Consider the following 21,196-nt stretch of genomic DNA (forward strand, 5'->3'; position numbering starts at 1 on the left):
CAACAACACACTGGTGTAGTAGAGATAAGGAATTAAATATTGTTAATGTTAGGTGGATAATGGCGCAAAATGTTTCCCAATTGGGAATTGCACTAGTTTGTTGCCTATATCCCTAACTAAGTGCCCTCCATATCAGATTTTACACTCCATTTTGAGTAATGGGTTAGCAGAGAGCCATCTATGGGCGATCTGTAACCATTAAACAGCTTATCTTTATTCTACTTCTCATAAGATTGCGAAGTTAAGACCTAGGGTTCTATAGCGCATTATTGTATGCTATCTTGTAAACACAAAGGGTCGTGTGGCGCATTATTGTATGCGGTCATGAAAACCCTCCGGGTCATGTGCATATAGGTAAGCATCTTTGTGGTTGTGTAACTAAGTCACATAAAGTTTTATTAGTAAAGGTGACGTGAATAGAGTTTTCGGAACTCTATAAGATGGAGAATTCCAAGCATAGCGCTCTATGTAGCCTAGTTGAGAATGGAAAGAAATTTCCAATATCCTAAGAACAGTGGGAGCGATGTGCCTACTAATGGATTACTCCATTAGAGAAGAATACTCTACATTCTTAGTTGCGTGGTAGCAAATGTGAAAATTTTCCACGTCATCACTGGGTGATTGAGAGGGAAACATTCATGATTGCTCCGCAAGATGATAAAGAGCCTAGGATAATGCCTAAGGCTCTAGTCCCCTATTTTTTGAAAGTGGATTAATGTTGCGCAGTTTAAGACAAAGTCTTTGAGGATTAACCATTCTTTATAATTTGGTTGACTTTCTATTATGACGCAAAACTGTTATAAAGTTATGCGTAATTTGGATAGTCATTGTTGAGGCATAAGGCTCGCTAGATACCGAATGGTCGCACCATTGAGGAAAGTGTAGACCATGAGAAGACTTCCTCCTGGGGAGTGAGGTTATTTTGACTTAGGCTATAATTGACATAAGTTCGGAACATTGATTTATGGACATTGTGACCTGATTTCTCATTAGAGAATTGGATAAGTAGATCCGTAGGGATTTACCTTCTGCTTTTATGGTGAAAAGTTAGGAGCGCAAAAAGGTTGCTAGTTCCAATAAATCTTTTACAACCTAAAGCAGTTATCCAAACAGTGGTTCTTAGATTTCGTCAAGCCATGATAGGCCAACGATGATCAATGAAGACCACTGAGGCATGATCAATGGTCCAAAAGAAGTTTTTCCTTACTTAGTCATTATGAGCCAGGAATTTATAAGGTTGTCGCCACCTAGGGTGGGCAGTCCTCTATTTTAGATATGATGGACATGGGTGATGTAATTTATATGCTCGGATGTACGATCCTTAGGGATTATTTTAGGAAAATTCTCGGTCTGTCTTCGATGACTTACATAGAGAATATCTTAGAATGATTCTAGATGCAAAATTGCAAATCCATTGACTTACCTATCGGTAAAAGCCAGAGCCTTAGCTATTGAGTGAATCCTCAGATTATCTTTGGGAGAAACAGATGACCTATATTCCTTGATCTTTTCTTTGTTGTGGGAGCCTAAAGTACGCTATGTGGGTGTATTCGGCATGATAAGTGTTATCTTTGATAAATGGTTAACTGAGTTGTTCAGACTTTGACCTTGCTCATTAGACTGTGGATAAAATGCTTTATTAGAAGCATATTAATTTGCTCATTGTAAAATTCAATGCGCTGGTTGGGCGCATCTGCGCTAGTTGGGCGCATTAAGAATGAACGCAAATTGGTTACCAAAAAATATCTTTAGAGAGGTTATTGCGCAAGAGGTAGTGATCTTAAATCATTTCATGTGAGGCGCACATGGTGGATTCCGTTGTATATACTTATCGCAAGAGGTGCTGATAAGGCTTATGTTTGGAATCTATAATTGCGCAAGCTGTGGTCAATTTTTTTTAAATCGATCACTTATTTTGAGATGATGGGATGTTGACACTATTATGGTTTGTGTCATAATGATTAGCAGATAATGATGTCAGCAGGCAAGATTGGCTCACTCACACGAGCAATCGCCCTTGGCGCTTGGGAGCGAGCAAGGATGAGACTGGTGGTTTATTTTTATTTGGAGCCAAGAGAGGCTTAAATCATCCACTATGTATGTCGCCTTGGTTATAACCAAGATGAGGTCGTGTTAAGGACCAAACATGGATGTTAGTACCCACTTTCCATGTTGTGCCTGTTATGATTAGCCAGATGCGAGATCTCATTTGGCGCCTAGAAGGCGAGCAAATAGAGAATTCGGGTTAAGCGCTAGAAAGCGACTAGACTAATATCTGTACGGTGTATCGAGTATGACGTCACTCTTTATGGAAGAGTTACTCCACCGTAGCATGTATTCATACTATATGTGCTTGGCGACCGAGTAATGAGGTGAGAGAATGGATCCCTGCTTCCTCACCGTGTGAGTCTTACGTGTCATTATTGATATGACTTTCATTTATGTACCCTTTTGTGACTTTTGACTATGTCATAAGGTAAGGGGTTGATGTTCTGCTACTTTGGTATGTTGCCTGCGGTCATGCATGATTCGGCCTTAAGGGACATCACTGGGAAAGTGGTCAATCCTAAACTAAATGGCATGAGTGCAAAGGGAAGATCATCTAGTATTACACCACTGTTGTATATTCACTGCCGGCAACTCACATCGCTCTGTATGAGAGGCGAATTGAGTGTGAATATATTGCAAGAATTGAGAGGGTCAAACATGCTCTTTTTGAGGGATTAGAGATGTTTTTTGGACCGGTGTAATTAGATGGGTCTGGGGTATATGAGACACTATTTCTTTTCTTTTTGGGTTGATGTCTCTATGCTGGCTCATTTTGAGTTTCTAGTATAGAGCTCCCACATGCAGGTGTTCTCAGCAGTCGCACGGTGCAGTGGCTAGTATGAGATTGTTCGTTTTTGGGGAGATTGAGATAGAGATGTGGCAGTGTCATGCCAACTCATGTGCGAGTGGGAGATGTTAGTAATGGGCGCCCATGTGGCATGACCATTAAATTTGATTTTGAATCCTTATCCAAATAGGTTTTGATTTTGAAATCAAACCTATTTAGGATAACCACTCTTGAAACAGACATTATCAGTTTGAACTGATATAGATAGATATAATATATATTAGATATTATCTGTATCTTAACTGATATGGATAGATATTATAATATATTAAATATTTGTTATATGGTTATGGGTAATCCAAGAGAAACAACGTTGAGTCTGTTTTCTACCCATAAACTGACTCTCTCCCAAGATACAACGATCAAGTCAATTGCACTGTGGTTTGTGTGGGTGATATTCACCATTGTAATATCACCCCACTGCTGGGATTGATTTATCAGACTCTGGAAGCACGTGATTTATCCACGAGGTTCTATCATCGAAAGGTATGATATGATTATTTTATCCGCTGCATAATTGTTTTTTGTTTTTATTTACAATATATATTAAATATACATATAAATTATTATCTGTTGGATGATATTAAAGTAATTTAAATCATTAGATATATACACACAAATAACACAACAAAAATATATATATATATATATATATATATATATTTTTTGACACTCATAAATTGTAAAGACCACTATAACAGCATCTTTCTTACATTACATAAATTATTTGTTTTGATTTTATTAATGATTTTATTAAAAAAAATGTAATTACAGTCTAATTTTAACAAATTAATAACTTAGTTGCACTAAAAAAAAAAACTAAAATTTATGTGTAATTCGAACAATTCGGATTTAATTTGGGTTGAACTTGGGAAGACAATTTCAAGTTATAATCTAAATTTAGACAACTCTCAACGCAACTTGCATTTAGATTTGAATAACCTTCCAACCCGTCCGAACAAGTTGAGTTTTTATAGCAGTACATCCAAGATACATCTATGCCTTGCAAACTTATATGCATTGATTAACAACTCATTTGGGCAACGCTTATAATTATCTAACCAAGTCCAGAAAGGAAACCTGTTCTTCACCCAGGGAAATTCTATGTAGAGTGTGTACCATATGTACATTTTGTTATGATTTTTGAATCAATAGTTATAATCTATTGTTATTAGTTATGACATATTGTGATATTAGTTATAACAAAATTTTAATTAAGATCCAAAGGTTGTTTAGTTATACCTCATATGACAAAGAATATTTTCTCACTCATAAATTGTAAAGACTACTAGAGTAGCATCTTTCTTACATTACATAAATTATTTGTTTTGATTTTCTAAATGATTTTATAAAAGAAATGTAATTACAGTCTAATTTTGACAAATTAAATAACTTAGTTGCACTAAAAAAAAAAGCAACTAAAATTTACGTGCAATTTGAACAATTCGGATTGAACTGGGGAAGACAATTTCAGATTACAATCCGAACTTAGACAGCTCTCAATACCTTGAATTTGGACTTAAATAACCTCTCAACTTGTCCGAACAAATTGGGTTTTTATAGCAATACATCTTATGATTTCCAAGATACATCTATGCCTTGCAAACTTATATGCATTGAATAACAACTCATTTGGGCAACGGTTATAATTATCTAACCAAGTCCAACAAGGAACACTGCTGGAAATGAGGGTTTTAGCGGCGTTTAAAAAACGCCGCTATAGGTCCAAAAAACGCCATAAAATCCTTTCGTGACGTTTAGCACCAAACGCCGAAGATGCGGCCGTCGCTATAACTTTGTGCCGCTTCAAAAACGTCGCTATATGACTATAGGCGGCGTTTTCTAAAAACGCCGCTAAAAGTTCTACTAATAGTTCCGTGACGTCACCATGCTATTTAGCGACGTTTTTAAAACGCCGTCGTATCTCTTTTTAAAAAAACCTTTAGTTACGTTTTTAGAAACGCCGTGACAGCCTTTTTTTTTTTTAATTTTTAAATTGTGCTAATTTTATGTGATTGAACCAAAAAATACTTATAAATAAAACTAAAAAATAGCACTAGTATAAAATAATAATTCTCATTCAAAATGCAACATTAATTCACTTTTCCATTCAATTTAATATCTAATCACCATTAAGCACAAAATAACATATCCAAAAATCATGTTTTAACAATGACATTAGTAGAGAAAAGTGTTGAGCTATAATGATGGATCCAACTATACAAGAGATGGCAAATTACTACCAAGAAAATTATCCCCAACTCAAAAATATATTCCTGCTTATAACATAAATTTCAAGCTTGGATGAGTTAAATTCAAATTGATGAGAGAGTTCATTGTTAATCTTCACTGGTCTACACGCCTGCATCAGAACATATACTGAAATCAGATTTACCAAAACAAAACAATAACAAGGTTATCTTATTTAAATGCTTCAATCCTTTATTAAATAGCCAATGCTGTAAAATAACTAGCATGTCCCTGCCATTGAGTATATTCAAGTGGCTAGATCCCCATCTGCCACAATTTAATTTATTTGTCCCTCAATAAAAGTGGCATGTGCATGATTGAGTGTCTAGTCCACTATTTGTACTGAGACTTCAGAAGAAAGGGCATGAAATAAGAAGTTGAGTTTGAAACTCAAGAAAACCAGTACGATATTCTAAATTTACATAAATAATAAATTCATCTTTTGGTCATTTAAACTTCACTAATCTAATTTCATTTAATAGAGAACATGAGAAAGAAAAAAATAAGTTTGCCCTTACCAGTACCCCACCCAGTCTTGATGCCAATGGTTTCTTGATAATTCCCAATGAACTGCAAGAAATGCACTTAAGTGAGCAAAATACCATATATAGCTCAATATAATTACAGCTATGTTGTTGAGAAATTAAACCATATATTGCTTATAATGCAGGACTTTGGCAAGCTAAGAGACCAAGACACATAAGCAGCTGATAATGCAAAGACAATCAATGAAGTATGTAATATGAAAAATCTTTCATTATTGGCAGAATCTTACATTAATGTCTCATATCCATCACATGCCTCACCAACTCATCTACTTTATGCCATTTGATTGGTGAGCAGCAAGAATTCTTCCATGGACCAGTATAATAGTTAGTCCTAATGGGGAGGCTCTGGACCACTTTGCAATCTGCATATTGAAGCATCAAAGTGATCACAGAGCTTGTGCAATCTGCACTCAGAAATAGAGTGATCACAGGCTCTGGACCAGTACTTCACATCTCTCTTTTCTACATGTTATCTATTCTTTTATTTGTTGAATTGACTCACTATTAAACATTAAGCAAACATCATGTCTTAATAGATCTAAAACCTAAACTCTAAACCAAACAGAGTCAGCAGTACTATAAACCTAACCGCATAGGATAACAACTCACGTCCAATACCATGATCCTTCTCCGCCTACGTTTCTCTCTATATCGCTCTCTCTCCCAACTGTGAACTTCCCCTGCTCTCTCTCTCTCTCTCTCTCTCACAAATGTAGTATATACATGTGCTATCAAATACCACCTATAATGACATATACCACCTTTATTGGGCCTAGCTTCTCTCTGATTCTTAATTGGCTTAGAAAGGTACTGTTGGGTATATTGGATCAATTTTTGGACTATGTTTGATAATTATTACCAATTGTGTAGGGCTCATAGAACTGAAACCAGGGGAATGGCTAAGAGTTTGCAGAGGATTATGCTCCATAGGGCTGCCAAACTGAGGCCAGCTACCTGCCAGGAATGTGGGTAGCAACTCAGTTTTTAAGTCAAAAAGCAGATAAATAAACTAGAAAAAGGATCAAGAAATTATAACTCAAACGAGAAGACACTAACACTCTCACAAACTGAAAAATAAGGGAAATTAATCCCAGAAGGCATTACCTGGAGGGGAGTTGGTTATTGATGAACTCAATTGATGCCTGAAACTTCGAGATTCATCTTGTTCAAGGTCTTGGTTCAGATGCAACATAAGGCTAAAGGTAAAATATGTAACAAGGCAACATTTGTATCAGTTAAACTATTTGACAGACAGACAGAGATCCACTTAACAGATTCTACAAATCAAACACAAAAATGGCTCAAGTTTGACAATAAATAACAAAAAGTAAAACAAAACATGATGTTTGGCAGGGAACAACAACACAGATACACATAATTAATACTTCTATGACTATAGGGGATTTCTAAAAGGCATACGTATATAGAGAGCCAATGGTAGAGTAATTAAAAACCGGGAAAGCATGGAAGATGGGGCATTAAATTTTGTTATTCTGTCATTAAATGGATCTCATCAGCTGAGCACGATGCAAACATATAACAGTAGCAAATAACTTCGCCACTAATATCATGTTATCTGGAGCTTTGGGAGAAATATTAAATCATAAAAGAAGATGAAACATCTCCTAATACAAGCATTAGAATTTGTTAGTCAAAGTAAGAAAGTTATTATCATAGACAACTCAACAACAATTTCCAGCCCTGTACTGAATGAGCTGAAATACTTTTTACTTTAACCAAACATTATCCTTTGAGTCAGCCCCTCATTATCTAGAACCCTGCAACTTTAACCAAACATCTCTACAAGTTGCCTGAGACAATCTACAACTTTTTAGAGTTTTCCACAAAGAGAAGCCAACTAAGTTGTCTACATTAATTGTTTCAAGCTTTCTTTGAGTCCACAATTCTCTTCCACTATTCTAAAGAATGACTTTTGACTTGGAAGTTGTAAATCAAGATCATATCCTACTTTGTTACTTGTAAGTGCAAAAACAACTTGATCAGAGTCTTCAATCTACTACAGAAATCTTTAAAAAAACCAAGCTAAAGTTCTTTCTTCCGTGATGCATCTAACTGCATCCAAGATCTCTAATTTACTTGTCTCTCTAATAACCATAAGATATCATATTCTCGCCATCTTCTTCCTTACAGAGATTTCTAATGCATGCTTCCTGCCCATTATCTTCATTCACTTCTTTCTGATCAGAGTGCAATGCATATTTAAATAAACGGCAGCAATCCCCGCCACATAGAAAGAAAAGCAATGTTACAGTGAAAGAGCTCTCATAGCCAAAAGTGTTCCTCATTAGAACCACAGAAGTACTTCCCAAATAAATAAATAATAATTAAATACTTGTCCCATTTTTATTCCTTGACTAAAATGAACAAATTCATTCACTGTCCCATTTTTTTCTAAAATCAAGTGCAAGAGATTAATTCATAAAATACTTGAAATTATTGTGTTGTAATAGAAACTGTCAGTTTCAGTTTGTTGATAATTGTTATAGACCAAAGAAGGAATGAACTTCAAAACTTATAAAAGAAGTTTGTTGATAACACCCATTTACATGTGTTTAAATTAAGCTATGAATGGTTATATAAGAAATACTTACATATTCAGGAGAGATGTACTCATTTGGGCAGGAAGGGTACCGGCTAATTTGTTATTCCCAAGAAACCTGAGCATAAAGAAATTAATTCAAGGAATAAAGAGTACACCATAATCACCAAATTTCATCTCAACCCAATTTCTACAAAAGGCATAATCAATTGCATTAAATTGTAACATGGTAAGAAATTCAATTTTTTAGTGTTGAAATCATCAAGAAAGTAGTCATAATGAGGCTCATATTTCTGCCCAACTTCATAGTGGAGAACAAAAGCTGAAGGCTTTATATGATTTCAAAAGCAGTATGAAGAGAACAATACAGTTGTTCATTTAGAATCAGAAGACAGACATGAATACAAAAATAAAGATAAGAAATTTCAATTTGTAATTTCAAAAAAATTGTACGCAATTAAAGCAATTATAGTCCATTTCATTCCATGAAACACCAAACATAAGAAAAATTATGAAAATTAGATTCCAAAGTAGCAAAATCAAACAATACCAAACAATGTCATTGAAATCTCAAGTTCATTTTATTTGATACAAGACACCAAAAACACCGGTCGAAATTGTAAAATGAAGATCTCTCTTTTATGACCAAACTTGTGGAACAAAAGTAAAATATAAACAAATAGCATAACAGAGCCAGCAAATTAAATCAAATAATGAAAAACCCAAATCTACAGTAGTAAATTAAATCTAAATCAAGTTCCATCAATCAGAACAATAAGGCTTTTACCACAGCCAATTTTTCTTGACCTGGATTGAAATTGCAAGGAAAAGAACAAGATCAAACCGAACCCCTCTTTATAAGATGCAATCTGAGACTGAGAACACAAATCAAACCATACATACATATATATATATATATATACAGATAAGAAATGAAAGAAAAGAGGGATTTGAAGATGGAGTTTTGAATCACAAATCCAAGAACTCAAATGTTATACATGCAGCAAAATTAGAAAGAAATAGAGCGAGCGAGCGAGAGAGAGTACCGATTAAAGTTCAGAGTTCAGATCTGAGCTTCTGGAAGACGAGAAGAGAGAGTTTTAAAGAGAGAAAGTGTAGGTATATATATATAGAGAGAGAGAGAGAGACACGGTGGAGCTCACCTTAGTGAAATCAAAATCGCAGGTGCAGATGATGGTGGCGCTGGAGCTTCGAAATCGAAATCGCTCTGAAATCACCGAAAATATATAAAATAGGCATTACGTAGAGGGCATAGTTTCTGGTTACCATTGAAGCATTGTAGCATTAGTATCTTTAGAATTTTTTGTCATCAAGACAAAGTCAAAATTCTGTTAAAAGACATCATATGAGTCAGGATATATCGTAAGAAATAATTCCAAAAACCAAAAACCATGTCAGCAAAAAATGCCTTGCCAACTTGCCGCAATGCAGTGAAGAAGCTTTCCTCCTCTTGACGTGTCCAAGCAGCCCATTGCAGTGTTTGTTTTTTCGCTGCACTACAAACTGCATTCCAGAGGTACAATCAATATTCTCAATTCAGTAACAAAAATGACAAAACACCTCAATTGAGACAAATGATTAGAAACTTCGAAATGACGAGCACAAAATATTACCTGGCTGCTATAATCTCTTCATGATTTTGAAGAACCAAACTATGTTTGTTGATTTTGAAGTTTTAGATCAGTGTCATATCAATTTACAAAATTGGCTTTACTACTTAATATAGGGAAGACAATTTTTTTTTTTTTTTGGGAGGGTTCTTGCTTGGCTTTATGTTTATGGATCTATACACAAAAGAACATGAAAAATCTCATAGAACTCATTTATTCAAATCTTTAAGCATAAATACTAGTATGGTTTTAAGTAGTTTTAATGGGCATTGAAAGACCTCATAGGAAGATGTAGCAAGATTTAGATTTCACGGTAGCCACCTCAAACCCACAGATCTGCTTCATAAATCCACCACCGTTGTAGCCTCAAATCCACCAAATCTGCTCAGTAAACCCACGACTGCTGCCTCGAATCCATTTGGGTTTGATTTCAAAAATCAATTATAGTTAGATAAAGAAATGGGGTTTTATTGGAGAGAGAGAGAAGTAGCAACCATAGGTACTGCTTGCTGTTGCTGCAAAGGTGAAAAAAATAGAGGGAGAGAGCTTCTTGTAGCCATGAGAAATGGAGGACGAAGATGAAAAAAATAAGAAAAGAAAAGGAAAGAAAAAAAGAAAAAGAAAAAAAAAAACCCAAAAGAATCCCAGCAGGTGGAGAGGAAGGCACATCACCGAGGATGTGAATTGCAAAGGTAGACATAGCCATACTTGGTTTAACACAATGGAGACATACGTAATTCACCGAACCCTGCAACAGTGAATGTATAGAATTTTATTACTAAGTTTAACCAAACTTTTCAGTCGTTAACATAATGGGGAAAAAAATCAATAATACAAATCTTATTTCCATTAGATGTAGGGTGCACTACATCTAATAATACAAATCTTATTTCCAATATCAAAGAACAACCCTGCACTTAAAAAAAAAATGGTGATTAGTAAATGAAACAGAATTACCTTATGGAAAAAAACAGAGATCTTCAGCCATTAAAAAAAGGGAGGAAAAGAGCTTTTTATGCAGAGCTCAAATTCTTACCTACTCCAATCCCAAAAATAAGATAAAATAAATTAACAAAAACTAGATGCAGAACTTTCATTTGTGAAGAAAAAGATGTCAAAAATGTGCAGCCACCAATTTTTCTATAGGATTAAACAATTACTATTTACAAACCCATGAGGCCTATGCTATCTCCTCCATAGACCTCATCAATGTTCCTTGAAACCTTCAAGAGACCAAAGTCAAATTAGGCAAAAAACATTTTGTAACAAAGTCTATGCAAGAAAATAGATAAATCCATTTGAAATAAATAGACCATAAAAATCGAAGAAAAACAAGGCCATTAAAGTTTCATGAAAACAATACCAATTCCTTGCTAAGTTCGACATCAGCTGGGTAGCTGCTCTGCTTGCCGTGGCTGCTCCCACAAAAGACACAAATACTCTTGAACACACAAAGATATATACACACATAGCTAATACACACAAACCTAACTTAACAAGATATCATAACATTAAAAACAAAACTTAACTTACATCATTTCTTATTGCACTTTGTATATTGTTCATGTTGGATATGATGTACAAAAAATTCACACCAATTTATATTTATGTTATGTGATTTGTCTAAATAAGCATAAACTGTTATTAACTCATTGCCTGTAGTGTATATTAACCATAACCTGATAGGTGTTATTACAATGAAGACTCAAAATTTTAAAAAAAACTAGTCCCTATAAATTAAACTATGTACAAAAAGCATACACCATAAAATAAAAGCAAATATAGATGAGGGAAAAGGGGTATATGAAGATGGATACCATACATAAAGATGAACAGCTGGAACAAAGAAAAATCATAAAGGTAAAGGCCCCTGTTTCACAAAGAATAAATTCTGCATCCACTAATAGCAAAAACACAGAATGAGCAATATAAACTGCTATGAAAATCTGTCTACATTGTTTTGGTCAAGAATAGGAAGCCTTGCAATATAAACTTAGAGCAAACATCAAAGGTAGTTAAAGTTGAACAATGCTAAAATGCTAATATTGTATCAACAAATTCATGAGGAAGCAATCACTCAAGTTCAACATCATAGCATTACAGATTGAATTCACGATGTGATAACTATAAATTCATATTCGAATGAACACATGGATTCAAATTCAAATCTCTCACAACAAATTTATAATTAAATATGAACTTCATGAGCAGAGAGAGAATTTACTGCATTAAATCGCAAGGGGCAAGTCAGGCAAGAGGAGAGTTGATCCAAACCCTAGGAGGAGATTCAAGATTGTAAACCCTAGGAGAAGAATCGACCGAAGGAAGAGAGAGAGAGAGAGAGAGAGAGAGAGAGAGAGAAGAATCGATGAAACTGAGATTGGATTGAAATCGAAATTGTGCAGATGGTTAGTAGACGATGCAGATGGTGGTGGCGGTGGCGGTGGAGCTTCGAAATCAAAATCATTCTGAGATTGGATCGACCGAATGATGAATCATCGAGCTGAAGAAGGTTGAATCGAGTTGAAGGAGCTGAATGACCTAGAGAGAGAGAGAGAGAGAGAGAGCGAGTGAGTCAGATTTGGGGGATCGGTTTCTATGAGACTGCAGAGTTTCTCAGGTTGAAATAAGTTGGTTAGAGATTTGAGGGCTTGGAGAGAGCAGCAGTGTTAAAACATTCCAAGGCGCTTTTTAAACGACTTCTATTACTTAAAATGGTGCCGTTTTAATTAAAACAAAATGCGACGTTGAGAAAACGTCGTTAAATATTATAAATAGTGGCGTTTTAAAAAACGCCGTTAAATAAACGCCGTTAAATCATATATTTCCTGTAGTGGAAACCTGTTTTTTATCCAGGAAATTCTATGTAGGGTGTGTATCATATGTACATTTTGTTATAATTTTTGAATTAATAGTTATGACATTATGTGATATTGGTTATGAATTTTTTTTAATTAAGATCCAAAAGTTATTTGGTTATACCTCATGTAATATTAGTTATATTTTTTTTTTCTTTTATAACTCACATAATATTGAATTATGTCATTTGTAATAATCAAACTCACAAATGACATAATTTACATATGTGTATCGTGAAAAATTATTACGTATTCCTGGAGTACCACTTGTTCATACTCATTCACCAATCATCATTCATGATAACTCCTCATATTCCTCAATACACGAAATCATAATACCCCACTTTTTTCACCAATCATAATATATATCATGATGCACCACATAACCGTACTTCAAGAATAACCAATAATCAGCGCTGTAGCATACCATAATATTTCCCACCCATCCATAGCATAAGTCCACTATTCATAGTACAAGTCTCATCTCTCATACCATCTCCAAACCAACATAAGGGAGAAAGAAATAATTTAAAATATGATAGAGGAAAATAAAATAAATAATTCAATCCAATCATCCCATGAAAGTAAGTTTAAAAATTGGATTTGTATATGTTTGGGAAGTGGGTTTTGGGGTTTTTTTTGGTTAAAATAGCCACAAAAAATAAAATAGACTTTTTAGTCCAATAAGACAAAACATTACATCTAATCTATAATCATTATATTTTTTCTTTCACAAAAAATTCAAAAAAGCCAAAAAAGCCAAATGTCATTCCCAAACCAGACTTTTTAGCCTTAGGCTAAAATAGCCAAAAAAGTCAAAAAGTCAAAAAGCTAACCCACTTCCCAAACGAAGCCATATTATTTTTATTTAAACATAGAAACATACTAGCATTATAATTATGAATAAATCAAACTAAGTTTTGTGTCTCAATCAATTGAGATTGGCCATATGAAATTTTTTTTCTTCATTATGCTCTATCAAGAGTTATATTTTATCTTATATTTTTTTATCAATAAAAAAAATTTCATTAAAAACATAAAATAAAATATACAAGATGATAAAATGCATTGAGAGCGCTTCGAAGAGTGAACAAACACCTCTGTTGCAACTTGCACCCAGACAAACTCCTCTATAAAGAGTTATATACTCAAATGATTTAAACAAATTCACATATTTTTTTGCAATTCTTATTCCATATCACTTTAAGTCTTTTTTCCTTCTTAATATTTTCATTTATGGTGATCAACTCTTTTTTCCTCCTCAATATTTTCATTTACGGTGACCAACTCTTTTCTCTTTCTACGGCTTACTAAATCCTAATTTCCCTAATTTATATTATATTATAAGTAAAAGTCACTTTTGTCTGAAAGACTCTGACATGACATTAATATAAATTTCTTAATTTTTTTAACTACTCTTAAAGACTCAAACTCTATTTGGTGTGATTTTCAAATTTTTTTCACAAAACCTAAAACAAATTGAGTGAAAAATTCATAATAAGTAAAAACACTCATCAGTTCATATAGTTTTACATTTGTTTAAGGAAAAAATAATTTTTAGATATTGAAAAATATTTTTTTTTACAGTTTATTTTTGTCAAACTAATTCCTATTTTTTCAACCAAAAAAAAAAAAAATGAATGGTACAATTGAAACCGAACAGGTTACATTTTGAGTAGAGCTTTTCTTTTTCTTTTTTATACTGTTCTTTTTCTTTTCTTTTTTCTTTTTTTGGGATATATTACAATAGTGTAATTTTTTTTGGATAAATTACACTGACCTCATCTAAAATTTAAAAAACATAAAATAAAATCCATAAGTTTGATATAATTAACTAAGGTCCCTTTAAGATTATAAACCACTTAGCCCCTTGTTTATTAGTAATTATTTAGACATATGAATGAAAAATGATATTATCATCTCTTTTACGTAGAAATTAATATTTTACCTAGGTTATTCTTGTATCTTTACACCATCTACATTTGTTTTGATCTCTTTAGCTTTACTAGAAAAAATCAGTGTAATTATGCCAAAACTATGAATTTGCTATATTTTCTTTAAACATAAGGAAATTTTAGCTTAATTTATCCTTATTTTTCATCTTTAACCCTTTATAACTTCTTGTCATATTTGTATGTTACAAAATTGAACATTGAATTACATGTTTCTCCCATAATATTTAGGCATCTTGAATTGACAATTAGGAATCAAAAGGTTTCTCATCTACATATGGTCTTCTAAATTGGCCATATGGAAAATACTAATAGGTACTCCTACAAGGTAAATGAGGAGTTATGTGAATGCAACCATTAGCAGTAGGTGTAACTCCACCAAGAGAAAGAAAAAAGATGATGTCAATTGTACAAGTTAGAATATTTTGTCTTGATGTTGGTTACCAAATTGAATTCCTTAATTAATATTTTTTCTTATCAAAGATTTTTTGTTTTTGGGGGTTAAAAAATTGATTTCCATTGATTTTTTTTTCCTTCAAGTTTCTGTGTTTATACATGTTGGTAGGTCTGATACCAGAAGAGATTGGTGAGCTTCCAAATGTGAGAGAGCTAAGACTTTGTACTAACAACTTAATGGCTGCCATTCCAACATCAATTTTTAATAACTCATCACTTCAGGTTATGTCGCTTACGGAAAATAACTTGTCAGGCAATCTTCCATCAAGTATAGGGCTTTGGCTACCCAATCTTAGTTTCCTGCTTCTTCCAACAAATAAACTCACTGGAATTATTCCTGAGTCAATTTCAAATGCTTCTAAACTCATTGCTTTAGACCTTAGTAACAATTCATTTGCGGGTTCAATTCTGAAATCGCTTGGCAATTTACGACTACTCAAATATCTTCACTTGGATGGAAACAATTTGATGAGTGGGGCATCTTCTTCCTCTTTAGAATTGAGCTTCCTCACTTCCTTGGTAAATTGCAAAGATTTTAAAAAATTGTTGATAAATCGTAATCCTCTGGACAACAATCTTCTGACAACTATTGGGAATCTCTCTGCTTCCCTTGAGGAATTTAAGGTAGATTCTTGTGGAATCAAAGGCAACATTCCTAGTGAGATTGGTAATATAAGCAATTTGGCATTCTTGTATATGCAACAAAACGTTTTGACTGGATTCATTCCCTCTACAATTAAAGCATTGGGAAAGCTTCAAATATTGGATCTTTCCAACAACAAATTGCAAGGGTCCATTCCAGATGATATATGCTAACTCAAGAACATGGGTGATCTACGATTGAACCAAAATGAACCTTTTGGATTGATTCCTGAATGCTTAGGGAATATTACATCTCTAAGATAACTCTACCTCAATTCCAACAAACTAACTTTCGTCATACCTACAAGGTTGGGCAATCTTAAAGATATCTTGGAAATTAACCTGTCCTCGAATTCTTTAAATGGCAATCTGCCACCACAACTTGGAAGTTTCAAAGTTGCAACACTAATAGATTTTTCAATGAACTAATTCACAGGCAAAATCCCAAGTACAATTATAGGTTTGCAAAACTTGATTACTCTTTCATTGGCGCACAACAAGTTACAAGGATCTATACCTAACTCATTTGGCAGCATGGTGAGCTTAGAATTTTTATATCTATCCTATAATGACCTCTCCGATGTGATCCCCATGTCCTTAGAGACACTGTCTCATCTTTCATCTCTCAACGTTTCTTTCAATAAGTTAAGAGGACAAATTCCAAATAAGGGACCTTTTGCAAACTTCACCATTCAATCTTTCATGTCGAATGAAGCATTATGCGGTGCACCAAAGTTTCAAGTCCCGCCATGCCATACTAGTTCCTTTCATCATCTGAGGGAAAAAAGAGTGGCTCTAGCTTTATATATTTTGTTACCTACTGCATCCATATTGCTTGCTACAACCTTTGTGTTCTTGTTCATAAAATGTCGAAGAAGAAATAAAACTCCATCCAATGTTGATCTCTTACCAAGAATAACACCTCCAAGAATCACATACCAACAGCTTTTCCGAGCAACTAATGGGTTTAGTAAGAGTAACTTGCTTGGTATGGGGAGTTTTGGTTCTATCTACAAAGCTATGGTTGAAGATACCATAGTTTTGGCTATAAAGGTATTCAACTTGCAAGTAAAAGGTGCATTCAAGAGTTTTGAAGTAGAACGCGAGATAATGCGACACATTCGTCATCGCAATCTTACTAAGGTCATTAGTAGTTGCTCGAACCTTGATTTCAAAGCTCTAGTACTTGAGCATATGCCTAATGGGAGTCTTGAAAAGTGGTTGTATTCTTACAACTGTTTCTTAGATATGTTGCAGAGATTAGACATAATGATAGATGTTGCATGTGCTTTAGAGTATCTTCACGATGATTATTCAATGCCTTTGGTTCACTGTGATTTGAAACTCGGCAACATCCTGCGAGATGGTGATATGGTTGCACATGTGAGTGATTTTGGCATTGCAAAGTTATTAGATTTGGGGGAGAGTGTCAGACATACAATGATCATAGCAACATTTGGGTATATTGCACCAGGTGACTTCTAAATTTTAATTTATATTTTCATATTTTTGTGTTTTTTTATATAATGTTTCCAATTTATGAAGACATGCACTTTTCATATTATAGCAAAAAAATTTAAATATAATTTTTATAGAAATTTTTATGATTTTGTTGACAACAAGCTAATTCTCTAAATGGTAAATTACACAGATCCACATTGAATAATGATAAAAATACAATAAATTTTGGAATTTCAACATAATTATATCGACCTCCCTTTCAATAATAGAAAAATTAACAATGTTAACTTTAATAAGTAAATTACTTTTGTTCCTTACATTATATTTTTTATTTGTCAAATTTAACAATAATACCAAATAACAAAATTACTCTTTTTTTCCACACGACCACCACTACACACCCTTCTTTCCCAAAACAACTCACCCATCCAACACTTGCCACCATTGCATACCCCTCCAATATTGCCACCCTCTAGCACGCCACGAATCCAACCACTGACACATACCAACTTGCCACCACCAAAATTCTATAATTTTCTTGACAACATGATATTTCTTTTGATTGTATGTAGAGTTTGGATTGGAAGGATTAATATCCACAACTTGTGATGTTCATAGTTATGGAATCTTGCTTATGGAAACATTCACAAGAGTGAAGCCCACTGATGAAATGTTTTTTGAAGACATGACGATGAGACGTTGGACAAGAAAGTCATTACCAAATGCAATCTCTCATGTTATAGATGCTAACTTGCTTAAGCCAGAGGAAGAACACCTCACTGCAGTTGTACTGCAGTGTGTATCATCCATTGTGGAATTGGCTTTAAGTTGCTCTGCAGAATCATCTGAGGAGAGGATGAACATGAAGATGTTCTCGCAGCACTTAAAAAAGTTGAACTTTGGTATCTAGCAAATTGTGGAAGGAGTTGAAAGAAGAAAAGTTGGGACTTTGGTATCTAGCCAATTGCAACATTCAAAAAAGTTAGCCAGATGCATCTGTAGCTGGCAGTGATTACGTAGTGTGGGGATATATTTTCTGTATACCAACACGTGGCATGGTGACGCCGACGTGTCAGCCGAGGTGCCACGTGCCCTGGTAGTTAAGCCGAGGTAATCTCGGAGAAGCCGAGGTCATCTCCGAAGATATCGGAATCCGAGATATGGGGCAAAAGTCCTAAGGCACAAAGGGGACTGAATTAAGATAAGGATAAAACTTTCAAGGAGTTTATCTTCATCACTTAAAAGAGTCCAGAGTAAACAGTGAAGTAGAATTCATAGAAGTCATACTTCTAGTGGGACTTGGATTGAGTATATTATAAAAGAGAGGCACCCCCATGGGTCTAAGGTATGTAACTTATACTTTGAGTATTCAATTTAGTACTTGATTATCTTTGAGAGATATACTGACTTGATCGTCGGAGTGCCCCCGGGTGGAAGAACCACCGCCGGAGCTTTTTCTTTCTGTTTCAGGTTACTTTAGCCATCTATTCTGCTTGTGCTCTCCAGCTGATCACTAAACGGGCAGTGTGGTCAGATTTTCACCCACACAATTTGGCGCCGTCTGTGGGAACGAAGGAAGAATAGATGGCCAGTAACGGACAGTAGGGAAATATTGGGGATAACGCTCCCACTGGGAGTGGCAGACCAATTGACCTTGACATTGAAGGAGACAACCACAATGCAGAATCCCGTGACCAGGGTCACAGAGAGAACGACGTCATCCCAGAAGGCGACACGTCAAAAAGAGCAAACCAAGGAAAGTACTACAATGAAGATAACCTCCAGGTATGGAGGGACAGGTGCCTACGGAGGGATGAGGAAGTAAAAGAGCTAGCAAACAAGTTGGCAGACCTCCAGTCAGTCGTCAACTTCATGATGCAGAATAATGTTATGCAGCCACCATACCCGCTGCAAGATACGCCGATGCCGGCGAACAACACCCAGAAGGACGGAAGAAAAACAATCCCCGAGGTCCCTCAGCATACCAGAAGCGGAAGGCATTCTCACCGGCCTTCCAGGGAAGTCGGACGGGAAAACCCGAGGCAAGAAGAGTCCCGAAGGACACACCACATGAAGAATCCAGACCCCAAAGAACATCGACATGTTCAGGGGCAAGTACTCCATTTTGACACAACCCATGAAGAAAGATCCAAACGACCCCACCACGAGGCCGAAAGCAGTGTACCAAAAAGACTAAAATCCAAAGACAGCCGAGCTCCAGGGAGGAGCAAAGAAGACTTAAGGGACTACCTCAAGAGGAGGCAGCAGAATGCAGAAGCCGAGGTAAATTCCCCAGTAAAACCGAGGACAGCCTTCTCGGTGGAACTGGACAAATTCGAACCGCCCAAAAGATTCAGTATGCCGAGGTTTCAAATCTATGATGGTAAGTCAGATCCAAACTTTCATGTTGGGCTATACCTAAATTCAATGGCGTTGTATAGCGGGAACGAGCCGTTGCTCTGCAAAGTATTCCCCTCATCCTTTGGGGAAATTGCATCTGATTGGTTCCATAAGTTACCAAAAGGAAGCGTAAAGACATGGGAAGGCTTGGCCGAGATGTTTGTGGCCAGATTCGTGACCAACAAGCTGCAACCCCTGAGGGTTGATGCTTTGATGGCTCTACGAATCACCAAAGAAGAAGGCCTCAGGGCCTATGCGAAGAGGTACTACGAGGTGTTCAACCGAATACCTGAATGCAACCAGGAAGTAGCAGTCGTATCTTTCAAGAACGGCCTGAAAGATGACTGCCCACTACGGAAATCTTTGGCAAAAACATTGCCAAAAAGCATGGAAGAACTCATGGCAAGAATTGAGAAATACGCCAGGGCCGAGGAAGATACATCGGGAAACAAGGAGGTGAAACAAGAAAAGGGAAACAGCTCGCCAAAGCGAGGCCGAGTCAACAATGGACCGAACAAACAAGAAATAGAATTGAGAAATAAACAGGCAGTAACAACGGTATTCCGGATCCCAATCCACAAAATCTTAGATCGGATTCGAAATCAACCTTATTTCAGGGCTCCAGCAAGAGCACCGGGGGAATTCATGGGAAGGAACGTTGGTAGACGTTGTGCCTACCACAATGAAGAAGGGCATCCAACTCAAGGTTGCAAAGCCTTAAAAGCACACTTGGAAGACCTAGTAAGACAAGGCCTTCTGAGGGACCTGGTCGATGAGGCCAGAACGAGGGAAGAACAGGCAAGATTACCTCAAGCACCAGCGGCACCCCCTCCCCCAGCACAGCTACCACAAGCAGGAGAACCGAGGGTGGTTAATGTGATCCACTCAAGGGTCAACGAAAACGAAGTCAGAGGAGAAACCCAGAGGGTAAGACATTTACAGCATATCTATCAAGTCGGGGAAAAGAGACATCGGCCAGAAGAATGCCAAGGGCCAATGATAGCCTTTACTGAAGCCGACCTAGAACTGGTCCAACATCCGCATAATGATGCCTTGGTAGTATCCCTTCAGGTTGGGAAGTGCCAAGTAAAACGCATCCTAATAGACCAAGGCAGCTCCTGTGACATCATGTACGTCAGATGCTACAAAGAGCTAGGCCTTCACCCCGATGACCTAGAACAGTCCAGCGGCCCGATGGTCGGCTTTAATGGAACGCCGACATGGCCACTGGGCGCAACAAGCTTGGAGGTACAAGCCGGCACTAAGAAGATCAGGACGGAATTCCTGGTAATTGACACACCCTCACCATACAACATCATTCTGGGAAGACCGTGGTTGCATGCAATGGGGGCAGTTCCCTCGACGTTGCATCAACTACTCCGGTTCCCAACAGAGCATGGGATTGAAGAAGTCAGAGGGGATCAACTACAAGCCAAAAATTGCTCCATGGCAGCAATAAAGTCCACCTGTAGTATACGAGAGCCAAAGAAAGCAGAAGTTGAAGATGAGGACATGGAAGTCCTAGAAGACGTCGGGAAAGAA

General features: G+C 36.0%; 1 protein-coding gene and 1 long non-coding RNA gene across 2 annotated transcripts; one reads left to right on the plus strand and one right to left on the minus strand.

The window, feature by feature from the left end:
* Positions 1-4,988: 4,988 nt before the first annotated feature.
* On the minus strand, positions 4,989-11,365 carry LOC145795359 (uncharacterized). Its single transcript, XR_014336148.1, has 5 exons — positions 9,418-11,365; positions 6,799-6,890; positions 5,922-6,648; positions 5,665-5,716; positions 4,989-5,258 (listed from the first exon to the last, which is right to left on the minus strand). It is a non-coding gene; the product is annotated as an uncharacterized LOC145795359 (long non-coding RNA).
* A 1,429-nt stretch (positions 11,366-12,794) lies between these two features.
* Positions 12,795-18,269, plus strand: LOC145795360 (putative LRR receptor-like serine/threonine-protein kinase At3g47570). The gene is made up of 2 exons (XM_082879499.1): positions 12,795-17,267; positions 17,827-18,269. Exons 1-2 carry the CDS (start codon positions 16,328-16,330, stop codon positions 18,162-18,164), a joined length of 1,278 nt encoding a protein of 425 aa, XP_082735625.1. The 5' UTR covers positions 12,795-16,327; the 3' UTR covers positions 18,165-18,269.
* The last annotated feature ends 2,927 nt before the right edge of the window (positions 18,270-21,196 follow it).

This window comes from Camellia sinensis, chromosome 7 (genome assembly GCF_055761805.1).
Source record: "Camellia sinensis isolate YWXY chromosome 7, ASM5576180v1, whole genome shotgun sequence".
Taxonomy (NCBI): domain Eukaryota; kingdom Viridiplantae; phylum Streptophyta; class Magnoliopsida; order Ericales; family Theaceae; genus Camellia; species Camellia sinensis.